The sequence below is a fragment of the Macaca mulatta genome, chromosome 1 (genome assembly GCF_049350105.2).
Source record: "Macaca mulatta isolate MMU2019108-1 chromosome 1, T2T-MMU8v2.0, whole genome shotgun sequence".
In the NCBI taxonomy this organism is placed as follows: Eukaryota; Metazoa; Chordata; class Mammalia; order Primates; family Cercopithecidae; genus Macaca; species Macaca mulatta.
The window spans coordinates 185,632,572-185,651,086 of record NC_133406.1 but is presented as its reverse complement, the minus strand read 5'-3'; the positions used below and the strand labels follow the sequence as shown (position 1 = coordinate 185,651,086).

At 54.3% G+C, this 18,515-nt stretch overlaps 1 protein-coding gene across 4 annotated transcripts; it reads left to right on the top strand.

Annotated features, from left to right (window-relative positions):
* Positions 1 to 315: 315 nt before the first annotated feature.
* Positions 316 to 12,182, top strand: TMEM61 (transmembrane protein 61). Of its 4 annotated transcripts, none has more exons than XM_028833411.2 (4): positions 316 to 468; positions 766 to 892; positions 5,890 to 6,239; positions 11,733 to 12,182. In XM_028833411.2, the coding sequence occupies exons 2-4, from the start codon at positions 878 to 880 to the stop codon at positions 11,998 to 12,000; spliced, it is 633 nt and encodes a 210-aa protein (XP_028689244.1). In that variant the 5' UTR covers positions 316 to 468; positions 766 to 877; the 3' UTR covers positions 12,001 to 12,182. The 4 variants fall into 4 exon arrangements, with proteins under 4 accessions (XP_028689244.1, XP_077812061.1, XP_077812053.1 ...); XM_077955927.1 differs by having other exon boundaries at positions 457 to 591; XM_077955923.1 differs by lacking the exon at positions 316 to 468 and adding an exon at positions 475 to 648.
* The last annotated feature ends 6,333 nt before the right edge of the window (positions 12,183 to 18,515 follow it).

The following is an 18,515-nucleotide window of genomic DNA, read 5'->3' as shown; positions in this document are numbered from 1 at the left end:
CTGGGGTCCTGGAGGGCCAGGAGGGCTTGCTCTCTGACTGCTGAGAAAAAGCAGCTTCTGTCAACACAGTCCGCAGTAAACACCTCGGCAAGTGACTTTCCCCTCTCTGAGCCTCAGTTTCTCTTTCTATAAAATGGGGGTGAACAGGACTGGGCTCGGGACTCCTAAGCCCTGTGCGGCTGAGCGCTAATGGTTCGGAGTTTGTCTCTATTCCCAAGCCCGCCCTGAAGCGCTCGCGGTGGGGGGATGGCCCCCAGGACCCAGGGCTCGGATCCGCGCCAAGGCGTTCCGGTCAGCAGCAGCCCCGCCGCTCCCCGGGCCCCGCCGCACTGGCAAACCCCAGTCCCCGCCAGCCCAATCGTGCTGGCGCTTTAAGGACGGGCGGGGCCGGCTGGGCGACAGCGCTGGACACCTGGTGCTGCCCGGAGCCCGGGCCACCCGGAGTCTCGGCGAGGACGCGGAGGAGAGGTGGGGCTGGCGCGGTTACCACTGGAGAGGAAGGCGAGGCCCGGGTCCCGCGCGCCCCTGGGCGCCCCACGGCAGCCTCAGAGCCCCGCGGGGAGCGCGCAGCCCTCGGGGCGGGCGCCGGGGGTGAGGCCTGGCTCGGTCCCTGCGCACCGGGTGCGGGCGGCCCAGAGGGCGCGGCTGGTGAGCCCCGGGCGGGCCCGGGATCCAGGCCTCGGTTTTGCGGGCTGGGGAGCAGGGCTCGGGGGCAGTGGCCAGGCCCCACCTTGCCCCCGCCCCTAACACCCGCGCCTCCTGCAGACCCGAGGGTCGCCGCCGGCGGGGTCGCTCAGCCCTGGCGTCCTCCACCACCACACCTTCACCCGCGCCCGGCTCCCCGCGCGCCTGGACAGCGCCTGCTGCCCGCCTCCCAATGGCCCTGCCCCAGGTGGGTGGAAACGGCCTTCTCCCTCCTTTGCAGGCACTCAGCCCCTTCTATCGTCGACCTTGCCCCGACCCCTTCCCCTAACCTCGGTCACGGTGGCTTGGTGGGCAGAGTGTGGACACCCGGGGCTCTGCCTGGGTTTTATCTTGCTGGGTGGCTTGAGGCCATGGCACTCAGGACCTTAATTGGGGATGGTTTGGGAAACTCTTGTTCGGACAATTTGGTCTTTACACAAAGCGGCCTCTAAAGTGCCTTTGTTGGAGCCAGGTGCAGTGGCTCACGCCTGTAATCCCAGCACTTTGGGAGGCTGAGGCGGGCTGATCACTTGAGGTCAGGAGTTCAAGACCAGCCTGGGCAATATGGTGAAACCCTGTCTCTACTAAAAATACAAAAATTAGCCGGGCATGGTGGCACCTGTAATCCTAGCTGCTTGGGAAGCTGAGGCAGGAGAATCACTTGAACTCAGGAGGCAGAGGGTGCAGTGAGCTGAGATTGCAGGATTGCACTCTAGCCTGGGCGACAGAGCAAGACAGAGTCTCAAAAAAAAAAAAAAATGAAAAAGAAAAAGAAAAAAAAAGTGCCCTTATTGGTATGGAGTAGGACATGGAGAATGGCATGGCGTTCTGTCCTGGGTTTGTGCGGGAGCGGGCACAGGAGGGAGGCTCTGTCCTCCGGACTCTCCTGACAGGAGCAGGGCCTTTCTACTAGACTTTTAGTGAGGATGCTGCCCCCATGCCAGGGGGCAGATAATAGAGTCAGACTGGCCCTGCCACCAGTGAACAGATAGGGCAAGATGAAGGGCAGGGACAGGTACTAAGTACGGCTGTAGAAATAAAAATAATCATAATAAGAATAAATTTATTTTAATATATCCTCATTCTCAGAAGCAATATGGTGTTATTGTGCCCATTTACAGGCGAGGGCACTAAGGCGTGGAGAAGCTGGATCCTGCCAGTGTCAGAGCAGGGTGCATCCTCAGTCCAGCCTTGTGTCCCCATGCCTCACTTATAGCCTGCTGTCTTGCCATCTCATTTTCATTACCTGCTTTCCCCTTGCAGGCAGGGATTTGAACTCAGAGATGCTGGGCGGTCACAGAGCTAACAGGGAATGACCACTGTAGTCAGAGGGAGTGGTCAGTGGAGCCATTTGATCACGGGAATGCTGTCTGGCTAGAGGGAGGTGGGGGCAGCTGCAGTAGACAGCCTTCTGGGAAGGGGTGCAATGATGGCCCTGGATGGGAGCAGAGGGCGCTCCAGGTGGAGGGAGCACAGGTCTAGTAGAGGGTCCAGATGAAAGGAGTTTGGGTGAGAACACCCTGCTGATAGTGACATCCCTGACCTATAATAATAAGGAAAACAACCACTGCGCAACGGAACAGGCTGCCCTTCATCCGGTGGACATTGACCTTCTCAACCCCCCACTCCCCCAGGATGACAGGTTAGCATGTGCCCTGCCTGCTGTAGTGGATCCACATGGAAGGAGCAAGACCCACACAGAAAATGACCCTGACCCCATGTGAGAACATGCAAAGGGCAGTTGCAGGGGTTAGTCTGAGGCCTGGGAGGAGTTAAGCTGGGAAGGAGGGGCATGCATTCTAAAGAGTGAGAGCTGCCTGTGCCAAAGACAAGTACATCTATTCGCAGCATGGTCCCAACTTTCTATACTAAAAGATACTGATAGACCTAGCTGTACACACACACAGGGATTTGACTCAGACTAGACTTGGGTCCAAATCCAGCAGTAACCCTAGTGGACAAATTGTCACCCTATTGTGGTCACCAATTGTGGAGAAATTGTCACCCTAGTGGCCACAGTGTCTTTAGGACACAGTGCTGTTGTGGGGATAAAGTGAAGGGATACCTGTAAAGCGCTTCACATGGTGCCCAGCCCAGTAAATGCCCAGCCTGATAAATGCACAGCATACATCTGCTGCTGCCATCATCCTGTATGCAGGACAAAGGGGCAATGAACAGAAACAGCCACCTGGCGATTGTGCTCATCTCTGAGAGGCAAGATTAGTGGTGATTTGTATTTTGCTTTTTTTTTTTTTTTTTTTTGAGGAGTCTCACTCTGTCACCCAGGCTGGAGTGTAGTGCAGTGGTGCGATCTCAGCTCACTGCAACCTCCACATCCCGGGTTCAAGTGATTCTCAAGCTACTCCCGAGTTGCTGGGACTACAGGTGCCCACCACCACGGCCGGCTAATTTTTGTATTTCTAATAGAGACGGGGTTTCACCATGTTGCCCAGGCTGGTCTTAAACTCCTGACCTCAGGTGATCCACCCACCTCGGCCTCCCAAAGTGCTGGGATTACAGGTGTGAGCCACTATGCCCAGCCTGTATTATTTTTAATTTTTATTATCTTTTGTGGTTTTCTCCTTTTTCCACAATGAGCAGCGACTATTGTTTGATAGAAAATAAAAAGTAGTGTAGGTTGCCCCATGCGGGCATGCCTAGGTGTGCGCTCCTCCAGTGCTGAGAACCATGCTGTACCTGGCTTTGGACAAGGTCCTTCACCTTTTTGGGCTCACTCTCCTCATTTGTAAAATGGGACTTTTCCTCTGGCCTGCCCCTGTAGGGAGGCAGGTGCAATGCTAGGTATAAAGGGCTGTTGAGTACCATAACATACATGCAGGGGTTACTGTTCTTGATTTGCTTGTGTGTTTTGGTTTTTGAATTTTTTCCCCACAAACAGGTTTCTTCTCTTGACAGCTTCTCCTAGCTCTTTGACTTTGGGGATGGGGGACCGGGGATAGTCCTTACATGAAAAGGCCTTGAGCTAGAGACAGGAGGCATTTGCGCCCTGGACAGATTCACAGGAAGAGAACTGCAGGTCATTTATCAATGGAATTTCTCTATTTGCATCCAGAGATCTAGGGGTGCAGAAAGATTGAGGTCCACTCCCAGAGCCCCCCTTTTACATGGGTACATTCTGTCACACACACACACACACACACACACACACACGTGTGTGTTTTTAAACACATTTGGTAACATTCCCTTTTGAAATGTAAAGTTTCACCTGCTACATCTTGAACATTTTCCATGCCCTTTAGCTCCCATGGGATCATGGCTTTAAGCGGCCACACAGCAGTATGTCATTTGGATATATTGTCGTTGGCTGGGCAAGCCCCGCTTGGAAGGGATTTGTGATCACTGAAGCCTCCCTTTAAGGTCTGTGGCCCCCGCTCCCTGCTTCACTGGCTCAGCCTCTGGAAGAGGAGACAGTGCTTCTGCAAATCCTCCTAGCGGCCTCCTAGAGAGCCTGCCTTTTATCCGATGAGGAAGCAGGCCCGGGGCAGGTGAGGGGCTTACCCCGTGATACAGCTGTAGAGGGGGGACCAAAGCCGGGACTGTCCTTCATGTCCCTGTGCTGTGGCAGCTGGAATCCTGCACTGCCTCCTCTCTCCTAGCTCTTCACAACTGAGGGTGGATTTTCACCCAACCAGCATGTATTTATCCAGCAACACTTTCTCTCAGTTCAGAGGATCTATTGAGCAGTTATTATGTGCTAGGCACTGAGGGGATATAGTGGTAAACAAGGCCCATGTGGACCCTGCCCTCAGGCAGTCACAGAGCGCGGAGTGGGACAAGTGAAGCAGAAGTTAAGCACAGGTTTTTGCTGTGGCAAAGGTGGCCCAGGGCACTCAGGAGTTTAAAGTTAAAGTGTCTGCAGAGAAGGCTTCCCTGGTGAGGCTGAGCTGAGCCTTGAGGGGAGCTAAGGGGAAGTTACAGGCACAGGGACTGGAAGGTACAATGGGCAGCCTAGAAATTGGCTTTGGGGACAACTCAGACCTAGGTTTCAGCCTCCTACGTCTATGTGATCCAGGGCCAGGACCCTTCCAAGTTTTTCCCCCTTGTGCATTCTTTTATTTAATTGAGACAATGCTGTATGCATAATTTAGTATACTAAGTTGAGAAAAGCAAGATGTGATAAATGTTTCCTCCTCTTGTTAAACCTTTGTGCTGAGCTTGATTTTTTTTTAAAAAAATGGGCTAATATTAATTATTCATTCTAGAGATTATGCCATAGTTTACTCACCATTTCTTTATCATTGAACATTTTAGCACTTTCCAAATTATGGCCATTATTAATAAGGCCACAGTGAACATATGTGTGTATGTGTCTATGTGTGTGTGTGTGTGTGTGTGTGTGTGACAGTCTCACTCTTTTGCCCAGGCTAGAGTGCAGTGGTGTGATCTTGGCTCACTACAACCTCTGCCTCCCAGGTTCAAGTGATTCTTCTGCCTCAGCCTCCCGAGGAGCTGGGATTACAGGCATGTGCCACCATGCTCGGATAATTTTTGTATTTTTAGTAGTGATGGGGTTTCACCACGTTGGCTGGACTGGTCTCAAACTCCTGACCTCAGGTGAGCCGCCCACCTTGACCTCCCAAAGTGCTGGGATTACAGGCGTGAGTCACCACACCCAGCCCAGAGAACATCTTTTTCCACAAAGTTTTGCTCTATGTTGTGAATTTCGGCCTCAGACTCTTCAGTACACTCTTTCACACTTGTTCTGGGTCTCAGTATCTTCCTCTGTTCAATAACAGTGTCCATCTCACAAGATTGTGACCAGGTGAAGTCAGGCAGTGCATAACCAGCAAGCCCCAATCCTGGCAGGCCTGGAGGTTCCCACACGCCTTCACTTTCCTCTTTCCCAGCTTCCTGTGTGGTAGTCAGGGTGGGGAGTCTTCGACCCACCAGGCAGATGGGGCCCCTGAGGCCTGGAGGGAGGCCCTGAGTGAAAGCGGTCACACTTACTGAGCTTCTGTGATGTCCCAGGCATGGTGCTGATATATGTTTACCTCTGACCTTCAAAATAGCCCAGCAAAGTCAGGGACATCATCTCCACTTCACAGATGAGGAAACTGAGGCCCAGAGGAGTTAAGTGACTTCTCCAAGGTTGTACAGTGACCTCAGGCAGCTGAGGATTAACACCTGGCCTCCAGCACCTTTCATATGGCCCATTTCCTCTTCTCCCTCCTTCTCTGTGTCCAGATGTGTGACGGGAGCCACACGGCCTCCACCCTCCGCTATTGCATGACGGTCAGCGGCACAGTGGTTCTGGTAGCTGGGACGCTCTGCTTTGCTTGGTGGAGCGAAGGGGATGCAAGTACCCAGCCTGGCCAGCTGGCCCCACCCACGGAGCATCCGGTGCCCGAGGGCCCCAGCGCCCTGCTCAAGTCCGTCAGCTTCGTCTGCTGCGGCGCAGGTGGCCTGCTGCTGCTCATTGGCCTGCTGTGGTCCTTCAAGGCCAGCACCCGGGGGCCACCCCGATGGGACCTCTATCACCTCTCCAGAGACCTGTACTACCTCACTGTGGAGTCCTCAGAGAAGGAGAGCTGCAGGTCAGCAGGGCAGGGTGGGGCAGCGGGTGGGGATCACAGGTAGGGGCCCAGTCACACCAGCCCACCAACCAGCATTTGTAATTCCAGCAAATTCTCATGGGGTTCCTCCTTTGGACCAGGCTTTGCCCTGTGCCCTGGGTACATGGAAGCTGATCAGTACAACCCTGAAGGAGTTTAAAGCCCCATGACAGAGGCTGATGATGACAAACCGGAGTAGGTAGTGCTGTGTGAGAGAGGCATGTCTTCTAAAGACATGGAGAAACCCAGGAAGGCTTCCTGGAGGAGGTGGCAGCTGAGCTCAGCTTGCTATGGGACAGAATAGCAGAGGGTTAAAAGCCTAGACACAAGAGTCAGACCCACTGGACCCTGTTCTGGTTCTATCACAAACTAGCAGTGGGTCTTTGAGTAGATCATGCAATCCCCCTAAACTTTTTAATTTCGTCATTTGAAATAAAAAGGACTAATAGCAACAGCAATAATAGCAAACCCCTCTACAGTACCAGCCATGTGCCAGGCACTGTTCAAAGTGCTATCCCATACTCCCTCAGCTGATCCTTACAGCAGTCCTCTGAAGTAGCTACTGTTATGAATTCCATTTGTAGAGGAGGAAATGGAGGCATGGAGACACTAAGTAACTCAGTCAAGGACATCAGCTAGTGTGTGTCAGAACCAGGACTTGAACCCAGGCAGTCTGGCCTCAGAGTCTATGCTCAACGCCCACTCCCTACTTCCGGTGACACTTGGGAAAATTAAATGAGATATGTATGTTGAGCTTTAGCCCAGGGCCTGGAACACAGCAGGTGCACAGCAAATGTCAACTTTTCCTCTAGTGGACATGGTGGAAAAGAGGCATTTTAGGCAGGTAGAAGAACATGCACAAAGGTATGGGGATGGGGACAAAGTGTTGCATGAAGACAGCGTCTCTCAACCTTCTGTTTTCATTATCGGTCTCCCCACCCTGCCTTGTGCCATCCTTCTTAGACTTTCTTTTTTTTTTTCAAATCCTCCTCCAAGAAATTGTAATACCCCAGATACATTGTGTATTTGTTTATGTTCTATATGTGTATCTGTGCTTTATACATAAAAAGAGTGTTACTCTCCCCAAAAACCAGTGTTTGTCCTGTTGAGAATGCATGCATTATGCATGCCCTTTTATATACTTATTTATTCAACAAAGTACAGAGTGTGCCTATGTGCCAGGGGCCTGTGTACATCACCTCCTGTCCTTCTTTCTATTGCCTCCAAGGTAAGAATGACTGTTGTGTCTGCAGAAAAGGAAGGGGAGGCATAGCTAGAAAGTGGCAGGAGCCTGCTGGCTGCACGGCTGGCATTCTTCCCCCCACATCAGTCCTAAGCCCTGGATCCCTGTGTGAGAGGGGCTAAGCCAGACTGCTGTGAGCTGGCCTGGGACCTGCAACCTGAATGCTCTTCCTCCCTGTGTTAAGAGGGAAAGTGTTGTCCGAGTCAAAGAATGTAGGAGCATTCCTGCTACCAGCCTGTGCCTTCTTAACGCTAGAGATGATGCAGTACAGTCGGCCCTTTCTGTCTATGGGTTCTGCGTCCATGATTCAACCAACCATGGATCCAAAATACTTGAAAAAAAGAATTGTGTCTGTGCTGAACATGTACAGACTTTGATTTCTTCTCATCATTCCCTAAACAGTACAGCATAATAACTATTTACATAGCATTTCCATAGTGTTAGATATTGCAGGGCCTTGGGGACTCTCCAGCCAAACCTTTCACTTCTCAGATGAGAGGCCTGAGTCTCAGAAAGACCAAGTGACCTACCTGGTCATACAGTGAGTTAGTGGTCAGTTGGAACCAGGCCAGGCCCCAGATGCTCTGGACCAGAGCCTGCTCCTCCCACCCAGCCGGATGTGAGTGCAGGGGCTGGGTGTTGCCTGTACACACAGCCATGTTGATGCAACAGGGTCTAGGCACAGCTGCGCCTGGCAGGTGGGGCCCCTTGGCCCTCACTCCCAGTGGGCCAGGGAGGAAGCCCACCCAGGAGGCCACAGGGTGATCCTAGCCCATCGAGCTCCAAGACCCAAGTCGTAGACTCAGAAACTGGGTGGCGGGGGGTCGAGGAGGCTGCTTTTGCTGGCGGTGCTCTTTCCTGTCCCGAGGCTGACCCAGCCCAGCCCTGCTGCCTGCAGAGCCCAGCACCTGGCCCCCATGGGTGGCTACTCTGCTATTCTTGCTCCCAGGCACCTCGGTCTCTGGTGGTGCCCGCTGTGGGTAACTCCAGGTCAGAAACAAAACCTTCCTGGGCTGATGGCTTGGGCAGGTCCCTTCCCCTCTTGGCCTCGGTTTCCCTGTATATTCATCTACTTATTCTTTCATGCATGTACCTAATATTGATTGAGCACACGGAGGTACGCTGGGTCCTATTCAGAGAACTGAAGTGCCACAGCGGGCAAAACAGACAAAGCCCCTGCCCTCAGGAAGCTCATATCTTCAGTGTAAGTCCCCTTAGTGAGGTGACTGGATGTGGGGCCTCCAGTAGTCCCTGCTCTTTCTTTTAGAAGCTGTGTGTCCTTGAGGATGTTACTTAGACTCTCTGAGCTGTGTCTGACACCTCATCTCTCAGCTGCGGTGACACACCTTTTCCCTATCATCGCTGTCAGGCTCAGATGAGATGAGAGTTAGGGAAGCGTACATGCTGTAGCTGGCACACACACCTGCTTTCTCTGCTATTCCTGTTTTAGTTTACAATGCACCCTCATGCCCACTAGATTTGAGCCTCAACTGCTTATGAGGTAAGTGTAAGGATTGGGTCCATTTGACAGCTGAGAAAACTAAGGTGAGGAGAGATGAGGTAGCTTGGGGGAAAGGTGTGATGGGTGGACTTAGCTTGAGCATTGCTGTCAGACGAAGCTGGGACTTTGCCACTTAGCCAATACATGGCCTTTACTCATCCATAAAATGGGTGTGGGCCTCTACCCCCGAGGGTGGTTGAGAATATGAAAGGAGATTAGAGAACTTAAGTGTTGGGCAAATTGTGTGTCATCCTTTGCCCCACTCCTCCTGGGTTTGCCTGACTCAGCTGAAGGGCAGTGGAGCTTGTGCCAGGCCCAGGTCTTCTGCCCCAACCAGGCTGCAAAGATTAGGGTGAGCCCTGGCCTCCATGGCACTTCCTGTGCAGGGAGACCACTGTGGCAGGACTGCCCCACACAGCTGAGAGGCGCCACATCCAGAGGCACCATGAATGGGGCCCGCTCCCAGAGGGGTGTGATGCGGCTGCCCTGCTCACTGAGTTCCTGGCATCCTCGACTGTGACCTTGGCGACTTGGAGCTAGGCGGGCCCAGCTGGCCACTAAGGTGGCAAAAGGTGGTGTGAGGGCCGCTTCACATCTGCCCTCTAAGTAAACTTCCTGCTGTGGGCAGAGCTCACTGGCACCTGTGCCCTGCCCTGCCAGCTGTCACCTGCTGGGATGGCCCCAGGCCTACCCAAAGCCTGTCTCACGTGTCCAGGCTTCTAAGCGGGGCCGGGGCATGGCTGGGAGGTGAGCAGGCAGGAGATGGGCCTCTGGAAGCTAATTACTCTCACTTTTCTGTGTGTTGTGAAATGTTTGTTTTTCATTTTTTTCTTCCCCTGAATCTGAAAGGGGAATTATTATCCTCATTTTACAGATGAGGAGAAAGAGGTTCAGAGAAGGTGTGAATGTGGTCCAGGTCACACAGCAATAGAACCCAACTTGCCTGCTGCCAGGGGCAATATTATGTATCCCGCCCTCATCTGCAAGGATGCTGGGAGCTTAGAGGAGGGTGAGGACAGGCACCGTCTCAGCTTCCTGGGCTGTCTTCCAGAGAAGGAAGCGAGGTCTGTGAGAATCTGTGGAAGCACTGGACATGGAGTTCTATGTTTGGGACTCCTGGCCGGTGTCCCAGGGATTTCTGGCTGGTGCCCTGCCCTGTACTGACATACAGGCTGGGGTTCAAATCCAGGGTCCCTTCAATCTGCTCCATCACCCTGGTCTGTGATTGGGAGCAGTGAGCCTCCCAGCAGGCTGCTGTGGGGCTGCAGTGGGCCCAGAAGACACATTGCCAGAGAAAGTCCAGATCTCCAGTGGGTGTTGGGCGTTCACCTGAGGGGCAGCAGCAGCTTCCCAGCATGGGCCCCTCCATCAGCCCCTGGAGCTGAGTCCCATCTACTGCCTCTTCTGTTCCCCCCGCTGGCCTCTTGCCATTGGCCCTTCCTCAGTCTAGACAGTAGGACCATAGGTGTGGAATAAACTGCTTCCCAGCAGCTCCAAACCGAGGAGCCTGGCAAGTGACTCAGCCTCTCTGTCTTGTGGAGCCTGCCATCTAGAGGCCTGTGATAAGCTTTGCTCCCCGACCCATTCCCCACAGGAGCCCCTTGAGATTCTGTTCATAACCCCACTTACATCCCAGGCACTGAGTGCCGCCCTGCGTGAGCACATTTAACCTGCACTCTGTCCTGTGAGGCAGGTGCCACTATTGTTCCCCATTTTACAGGTGAGGAAACCAGGCCCCATGAATGGAATTAGAGACCCATGATCTCCCAGCAGGAATGTGTCCAAGCAGGGAGGTGAACCACCAGTGCCCAGACTCATAACCACCCTCAGTGTAGGAAGGGACCTTCAGGATCACCCCCAAAGCAGGAGCAGCCCACACCTAGGATCAGTGACATTCCCACCCCACTCCCCACTGTGTGTCCCAGGTGGGAAAGGGGCATTGGATCCCCAGAGATGACCCGCCAGGGCTCTGAGGGGGCCGACAGCTGGTCTCGTTCCTATCAGCCTCAGGCTGCCGGGGGCGTGGGTGATCTGTCTCGGGGTCTGGCCTGCAGAACCTGGTCAGTGGAGCCGCAGAGAACCTGGTCTCTGCCTCAAGTCCCTGTGGGGTGGTTTAGTTGGCCAGGGGTGGGGACAAGAAAAGAGTCACAGGACAGTAAAGCTGTCCAGAGATAGAGGTGGTTGATCTGGTAATTTGTAAGCTCTCCATCACTGGAGGTATGCACGTAAAGATAATCACTTGGCAGACATCATATCAAAATCTAAAGCATCCAGATGGGCAGAGGAGTTGAGGTCTCCCATTCTGTCCTGAGCATCCCAGTTCTGATCTGGTAAAGGATATTTCAATAGGTGGGATCCTTTCTCTCTACGGACCACCATCACTCAATCTTTCAACAAACACCCCTAAGCACCTACCCTCAGCCCCTGAACTCTCAGTCACTGCCCTAGGGCAGGACTTTTCCTGCAGAGAGGACTTAGGAGGCACCAGGAGGTGCTGGGGGCACACACAGGGAACTAACTCTATGGAGCAGGGAGGGGGTGGCGGGAAGGCTGAGGGCCGAAGGGGCTGGCTCATGCCAAGTTTCAACTGTGTATATGGGGCTTTGGGGAGCCGCAAAGGCTTGGAGCAGGGTGTGAAGACTTCTCTGCCCCCAGCCTTTCTCACTGTCTCCCTGGCAGGCAGCAGGGTCTGTCCCAGCCCCTGTTAACAGCCTCTCTTCTGTTCCCGCAGGACCCCCAAAGTGGTTGACATCCCCACTTATGAGGAAGCCGTGAGCTTCCCAGTGGCCGAGGGGCCCCCAACACCACCTGCATACCCTATGGAGGAAGCCCTGGAGCCAAGTGCACCAAAGGATGCCCTGCTCAGCACCCAGCCCCCCTGGCCTCCACCCAGCTACGAGAGCATCAGCCTTGCTCTTGATGCCGTTTCTGCAGAGACGACACTGAGCACCACGTGCTCCTGCTCAGGCCTGGTTCAGACTGCACGGGGAGGAAGCTAAAGGCTCCTAGCGGGCCCTGAATCCAGAGACAAAAATGCTGTATCTTTTCCAGAGTCTCATGCAGTGCCTGGGCCACAGTAGGCACTCAACAGATGTTCATTGTCGAAGGCTGTTCTATTTATCTATTGCTGTATAGCAAACCACCCCAAATTTAGTGGCTTAAAATAAATCCCATTTTATTATATCTCACGACTCTATGAGTTGCCTAGGCCCAGCTGGGGGTGTTCTGCCCTCTGTGGTATGGGTGAGGGCTGTCATCGGGGGCCCAGCTGGCCAGAACATCCTGGGTGGCACTCCTATGGCCAGTGGTGAGTGCTGGCTGTCAGCTGGGAGATTGTGTGCAGGTGAGAAAACTGGGGCCCAGGGGCACACATCACATTTATAACAAGAAGAACATGGCCTCTGAATTCAGACCACCTATGTATAGGTTCCACAGGTACCTTTTTTTTTCAGACAGGGTCTCACTGTGTCACCCAGGCTGGAGTGCAGTGGCTCAATCATGACTCGCTGCAGCCTCTTTCTCCCAGGCTCAAGCGATCCTCCCACCTCAGTCTCCCAAGTAGCAGAAACCATAAGCATGCCCGACTAATTTTTAAAAATTTGTTGTAGAGAGGTAGCTTGCTCTGTTGCCCAGGTTGGTCTCGAACTCCCAGCCTCCTAAAGTGTTAGGATTACAGACGTGAACCACTGTGCGCAGTCTGCCATGTACCATCTTAGTGACTTGGATGGGTGACTTTTCCTCTCTCCACCTCAGCCTCCTCATCTGTAAAATGGGAATTAAGGATTCCCTCAAAGAGCCGATTTGTGAGGATTCAGTGAGATGATAGCAACTGACACGTGAGTTCACACTGATGCCGCCGTCAATGGCTCAGTGCTGAGGCACCAGATAATAAAGGCAGATGTCTTAGCCCTGAGCCAGGTGCCTAGTATGTGTACAGTAATTGTCAGTTGTATTAGTAGAGGTAGCCCTCCTCCACCAGGGGAAAATTCGGCCTCTGCTCCCATACCTCCTGTGACGGGAAGCTCACTACTTTTGCTCACTTTGCAGATGTGGCAGAAACATCTACTTTTGACCAGCCCCATTCTGCATCCCTACGTCTCTAACCCATCCCACTTCCATGAAAAGAGGTGAAGTAACCTTCCCAGGGTCACACTGCCAGCAGGGGTCCAAAGGCCTGCGGCTTAGTCAGCTGAAGAAGGGTGGCATCCCCAGAGCCTACTGTGTACTGGGCCTGGTCCTCTGCCATCGTGTCATCTTCAGATGCCCTGCGACAGGTGGTGGTGTCAGCATTTGACAGGTGAGGAGCTAGCTTTGGAGAGGTAAAAATCCCAGACGATAAAGTCACAGCCGGTGTGGGGTCCTCCCACCTAGGCTGCATCATTGTCACAGTAGCCACCATCTGGTCTTGGTCTCTCTGCTTCTCCCTGAGGCCCTTGCAGTCTCTTCTCAGCCCAGCAGGCAGAGTGATCTGTTCAGACCCAGGTCAGATCATGACCCACCCCGCCCCGCCGCACCCCACCCTTCCCTCCCCCGCCCCGCCCCTGTGGCTCCCAGCTCACCTTGAGTAATGAAAGCCCAGGCCAGGCACCATGGCTCACGCCTGCAATCCTAGCAGTTTGGGAGGCTGAGGCGGGTGGATCATGAGGTCAGGAGTTCAAGACCAGCCTGGCCAAGATGGTGAAACCCCATCTCTACTAAGAATACAAAAGTTAGCCGGTGGCGGGTGCCTGTAATCCTAGCTCCTCAGGAGGCTGAGGCAGAGAATTGCTTGAACCCAGGAGGTGGAGGTTGCAGTGAGCCAAGATCGCACCACTGCACTCCAGCCTAGGCGACAGAGCGAGACTCCTTCTCGGGAAAAAAAAAAAAAAAAAAAAAAAAAGGCCCAGACACTGGTCTGGGGAGAGGGGGGCTCTGAGGCCTGATCTGAGCCTGTCCTCTCTCCTGACCCTCTCATCTCCTGACACTCCCTCTCCCTGCTCTCTGCTCCAGCCAGTCTCACTGAGGCCCTTGCACTGACTGTTCCCTCTCTCCTGAAGCGCTTCCTGGGGCCTGGCTCTTCAGCAACCTGGGGATCTCTTCTGACCTGCTCCCTCCCCCATCACCAAACTCTGGATGCCTCCTGTGCCTCCCTCCCTTCCTCTCCTTTACAGTCACTGCTTCACCCTCCCTTCTTGGTATTAACACAGGACAGTCTAGGAACCTGGAGGTGTAGGTGTGAAGTGACCTTGGGCGGGTTAGCTGAGTTAATGAGTTGCCAGTGTGACCAGGAGGCACCATGTTACTGGGCAGGCACTGAAGGGGCAAGGGCGGGGAGGGCTGGAAGCACAGGGAGACCTTTTCTGCCTTTCTGTCCTATCCACTCATCTGTGTCGCAACTGGAAGCCCGCAGGAGGGGCCATGACTTGCTCAAGGTCACCAGCATCATGGAGGAGGCTGAGTCAGGGGTGCAGAGGGAGACAGACTCCTGACCAGGCCATGTTACTGTCCTCTTCCAAGCCAAAGTGGCCTCGCTGTGAATGGGGGCTCCCCATTTCGTGCCCATCGGCAGGGTGCCTGACCACGGAGCCACGTGAGGGCCAGCTCTGCCACTCTGCAGCCCCCGGGGGCACCAGTTTGCTTGCTGATTTCTTTCCTCCTGGGCCCAACCGTCCAGTTTCTTCACCTCCTATTCAGACCTCATCTTGTGCTGGCCACCAGAGTCTCAGATGACGGATCCTCAGAGCTCAGACCTCTCCCGTGCTTTCCTTGGGCCTCTCCCGGGCTTCTGTTACCTGCTGGGTGGGCTTGGTGACCCCTGCCCCTGGAGCTCTCCCCTTAAATCAGCCCATCCCAGTCAGAAATCCCTATGCTACCCCATCAGTGGCTCATCGCTGCTCACTGGGATCTTTCTCTAACTGAAACATTAAAATCTGGTTCTCGTCTTTCCCCTGCATAACCTCTGTGAAAAATGTCAGACACCTTAGCCCCAGCAGGTTTCCTGCCTGCATTTCCTCTCCGGCCTCTCTCTCCCACGGACACAGATTCCATCCCTCTATTCACATGAGCATCCAGAACCTACCCTGTCCTAGCCCCTGGGGATAGAGCAGTGCTCAAAACAAAGTCCCCACTCTGTGGGTGCTTGAGTTCTAGCTGGGGGAGACAGACAGACAAGAGACAAGATAAATCACACATATAGTATGATGGGTGGCTGTGAGCACGATGGAGAAACATTGGGAAAGGAATACAGGGAACCCCTGGGGAGGCGATTCTGCAGTTTTATAGCAGAATCAGGGAAGACCTTACTGTGAAGGCAACATTTGGGCAAAGGCCTGAAGGAGGTAAGGGAGGGAGCCATGCAGCTACAGGAAGGATAGCACTCCAGGCAGAAAGAACAGCAGGTGCGGAGGTCCTGGGGTGCATGCGTGTTCCGGGAACAGCATGGGGCCAGGGTGGTGGAGTGGGTGAGTGAGAGGGGGCGTGGTGGGAGGCAAGCTCAGAGGATTGATATGCAGGCAGCGTGGGCCAATTATCCAGAGCCTTTGGGTCATCTTAAAGCATTTGGTTTTTACTCTGATGAGATGGGAAGCCATTACAGGGCTCCGTGCAGAAGAGGTACATGTTCTGACCCAGTATTGGGGTTGCAAAGAGACTTCAGAGGTCAAGGATGGAAGTAGAGACCAGTTAGGGAGAGAAAGAGATGATGGAGGCTCAGACCCGATGACAAGCAGTCGTGAGGGGTGAGAAGTGATTGGATTTTTACATGTTGGAGGTAGAGCCCATAGGATGTGGGTGTGAGGGAGGAGGTGAGGTCGGTGGCATGGATCACTAACTGGAAAGATGGGGTTGTGGGAGGGGCAGATCTGGGGAGGAAGACACAATGCAGGCAGCCTGTGCACAGCACTTAGAGCTTTCTCGCCAGCCATGTGTTGGTGGGTACGTGCCTCAGTGCCTTTGCACATGCTGGCCTCTGTGCCTGGAAGGCTTCTCCTGCCCCATCAGAACTCCATCTGCCTTCTCAAGGGTCCCTTCTGTGAATCTGTCCCTTCACCCCTCATTCCCATCTGTTCCTCTTTCTGCTTTGTGCACATTCGGGACCTCGCACGCATCGCAGAGCCATTACCATATTGTGCCCCAGAAGTTAGGATTGAACGCCATCCATCCCTTAAGCCCTGTGTTTGCGAGTTCCTAACCCTTCAGTGTCCCCCCACACAGTGGGGACTCAACCAGAGACTGCCTGGGGACCTGGGTGGACTCCTGGCTCTACTGTCTGTTCCCAGGTTCTGCCACGTTGGGTTGCTCGCCTTGCCTGCATGGGCCTCGGTGTCTATCTCTGTCAAATGGGCGTGCTCTTTCCTTCCCTGCCTCGGAGGTCTCCCTTGAGAGCCTGCTCGCAAGGAGGATCCCGAAAGCAGGGGTTAGCGCGCCCTCTGCTGGACAACGAAAGACTCCGCCCGCTCTGCTCCCCTGTCCACCAAGTGGCCCGGGGGAGGTGAAATAAGGCGGGGCGCGGAGCCGGGGGAGGCACTGCAGGAGAGGAGGGGGAGCTGCTGCACCCGAACAGTTCCAGCGCACCCTACACACATGTCCTTACTTAATCCCTAGCCTGACTCTGTGGAAGGGCTTAGGTGAGACCCATTTTCCTGAGTGCCTACTTGCTTCCTACTTGATACTGAATTTCTTACTCGTTGTTATCGTTTTATTTTGTTTTCTGTTTTGTTTTGTTTTAAGAGGAGAAGCGACTCAGAGAGAAAAGGGGCAAAGAAGGCTGGGCAGTGTAGAGGAAAGAAAAGGCGCGAGAGGAGGAGAGTACCCGGGTGACCGCGAGGCCTCTGAAGAATGGCTGAAGACCAGATCCATCTACATGGGGCTGGGAGGGGAGGTCCCGTCACCGCCCAGCCGCCGACTCAGCTGAGGGAGACCTTAGCCAGCCCCTGCCACTCCGCGGGCTCGGTTTCCTCGCCTGTGAAACGGGGGCGAATGACTCCAATCCCCGCCGCGACTGCTCATCACCAGGTCCGAGCCCAGCCGCCGCCCCGGGGGGAAGGGTCTTGCCCAGCGCCGGGCGGCGCAGGAGGCCCTGCAGGACCGCGGCTGCGGAGACCGTTCCCGCCGCGCGCCTGGGCTCCAGGGCCAGGCGGGCCGAGGTCCCTCTGGGCCTCCGTCTCCTTTCCAGAGAGGGACACCGGCTAGGTGACACGGGACTCGCCGAGGGACTCGCCGTTTCCCTTCTCTGAGCCTGTAGTAGATGATGATAATAATGTTTCCCTGGAGGATCCTGCTTTGTTAATAGTCACAGATTACAAAGCACTTGCCTTTTCCCAGCCCCCTTATGTCCCTTCCCTGTACAAAACCTGGGAGGTGGCCTAATACCTACCCCCGATCTGCAGTTAACGAAACTCAAGCCCGGAGCAGAGTCACCTGCCTGAGCTCACCCTGAGAACCAGACCTGGACATGACCTGATAACTCAGCCCTTTCCTGCCCCTCAGCCATCGCTCAGCCAGGGCCCCCGAGCTCCCTCCAGGACCTCCTCTGCCAACTGTCAAGTGCACCTGGACTCTGAGGGCTGGCGATGGTGGGTGTGGGGAAGGAGAAACCCCTGTTGGAAAAAGGCACTGTGGGAAGGACGACCAGTTAGAGGGGCAGCTGTGAGCACAGGTGTGGGGTTAGGGAACAAGGGCAGCCCTGCTGCTGGGAGGGGACAAGGTGATGACCGCCAACAGGAAATCCCCAAGCCCAGCAAGTCAGGAAGCCCAGCCAAAGCCTTTTATGCTGCATCGGCGATTTAACCCCATGTAAACGCCAAGTGAACGTTCTCTTGAAAAGACCAGTGGTCCTCATTTTCCTGTAATCCTGTAAAGGAATCTGATTTCTTCCATCAGCCTGTCCCCAGGACTAAAATGCCTCATTAGTGTTATTCTTAGGAAGGCGTCTTCCTAGATCAGGCTGCAAGGAAATGGAGGAAGTGGCTATCCGTCACTCACACCCTGGAGGGGCACTAATTCCCAGAGCCTTAGGGGTGGGTGGGGAGCAGCTCATTGAAAGCAGAGCTGGGTGGTGCACAGCGTGTGAAAGTGAAGGGGATGGAGGAACCCAAGGAGGCCAGGCCTAGAGACAGCACCAATCCTGGGCGGTACCATTAGTATTCCCATTTTACAGAGGAGGAAACTGAGGTAGAGGCAGGTAACCTGATCATGACCACGCTGCCCCACAGCAGAGGAGGCAGAATCCAAACCCAGGCAGCCTGCCTTGCCACCAGAGCCGCACTCTTCACCCTCAAGCTGCAATTGAGCCGTATCACGCTGTGGCTAGGCCCACGGCCTCTGGGTTCACATCCCATCAGCTCTGCCATCTCTAGCTGTGTGACCTTGGGCAAGTTACTTCTCTGTGTCCCAGGGTCCTCTGTAAAGTGGGGATAGTAGTAGCTGCCTCATGGGGTTCCCTTCAATGAGTTAATAGCTGTAACATGTTTAGAATGGTGCCATGCACAGAGTCACCAGCCAGTAACCCTGGATAGGCACATGTCCTTGAAGAGTG

Coding starts and splice junctions, on each gene's coding strand:
- TMEM61 (XM_028833411.2), top strand. Junction 6,240..11,732: donor TCAGAGAAGGAGAGCTGCAG/GTCAGCAGGGCA, acceptor CTGTTCCCGCAG/GACCCCCAAAGTGGTTGACA.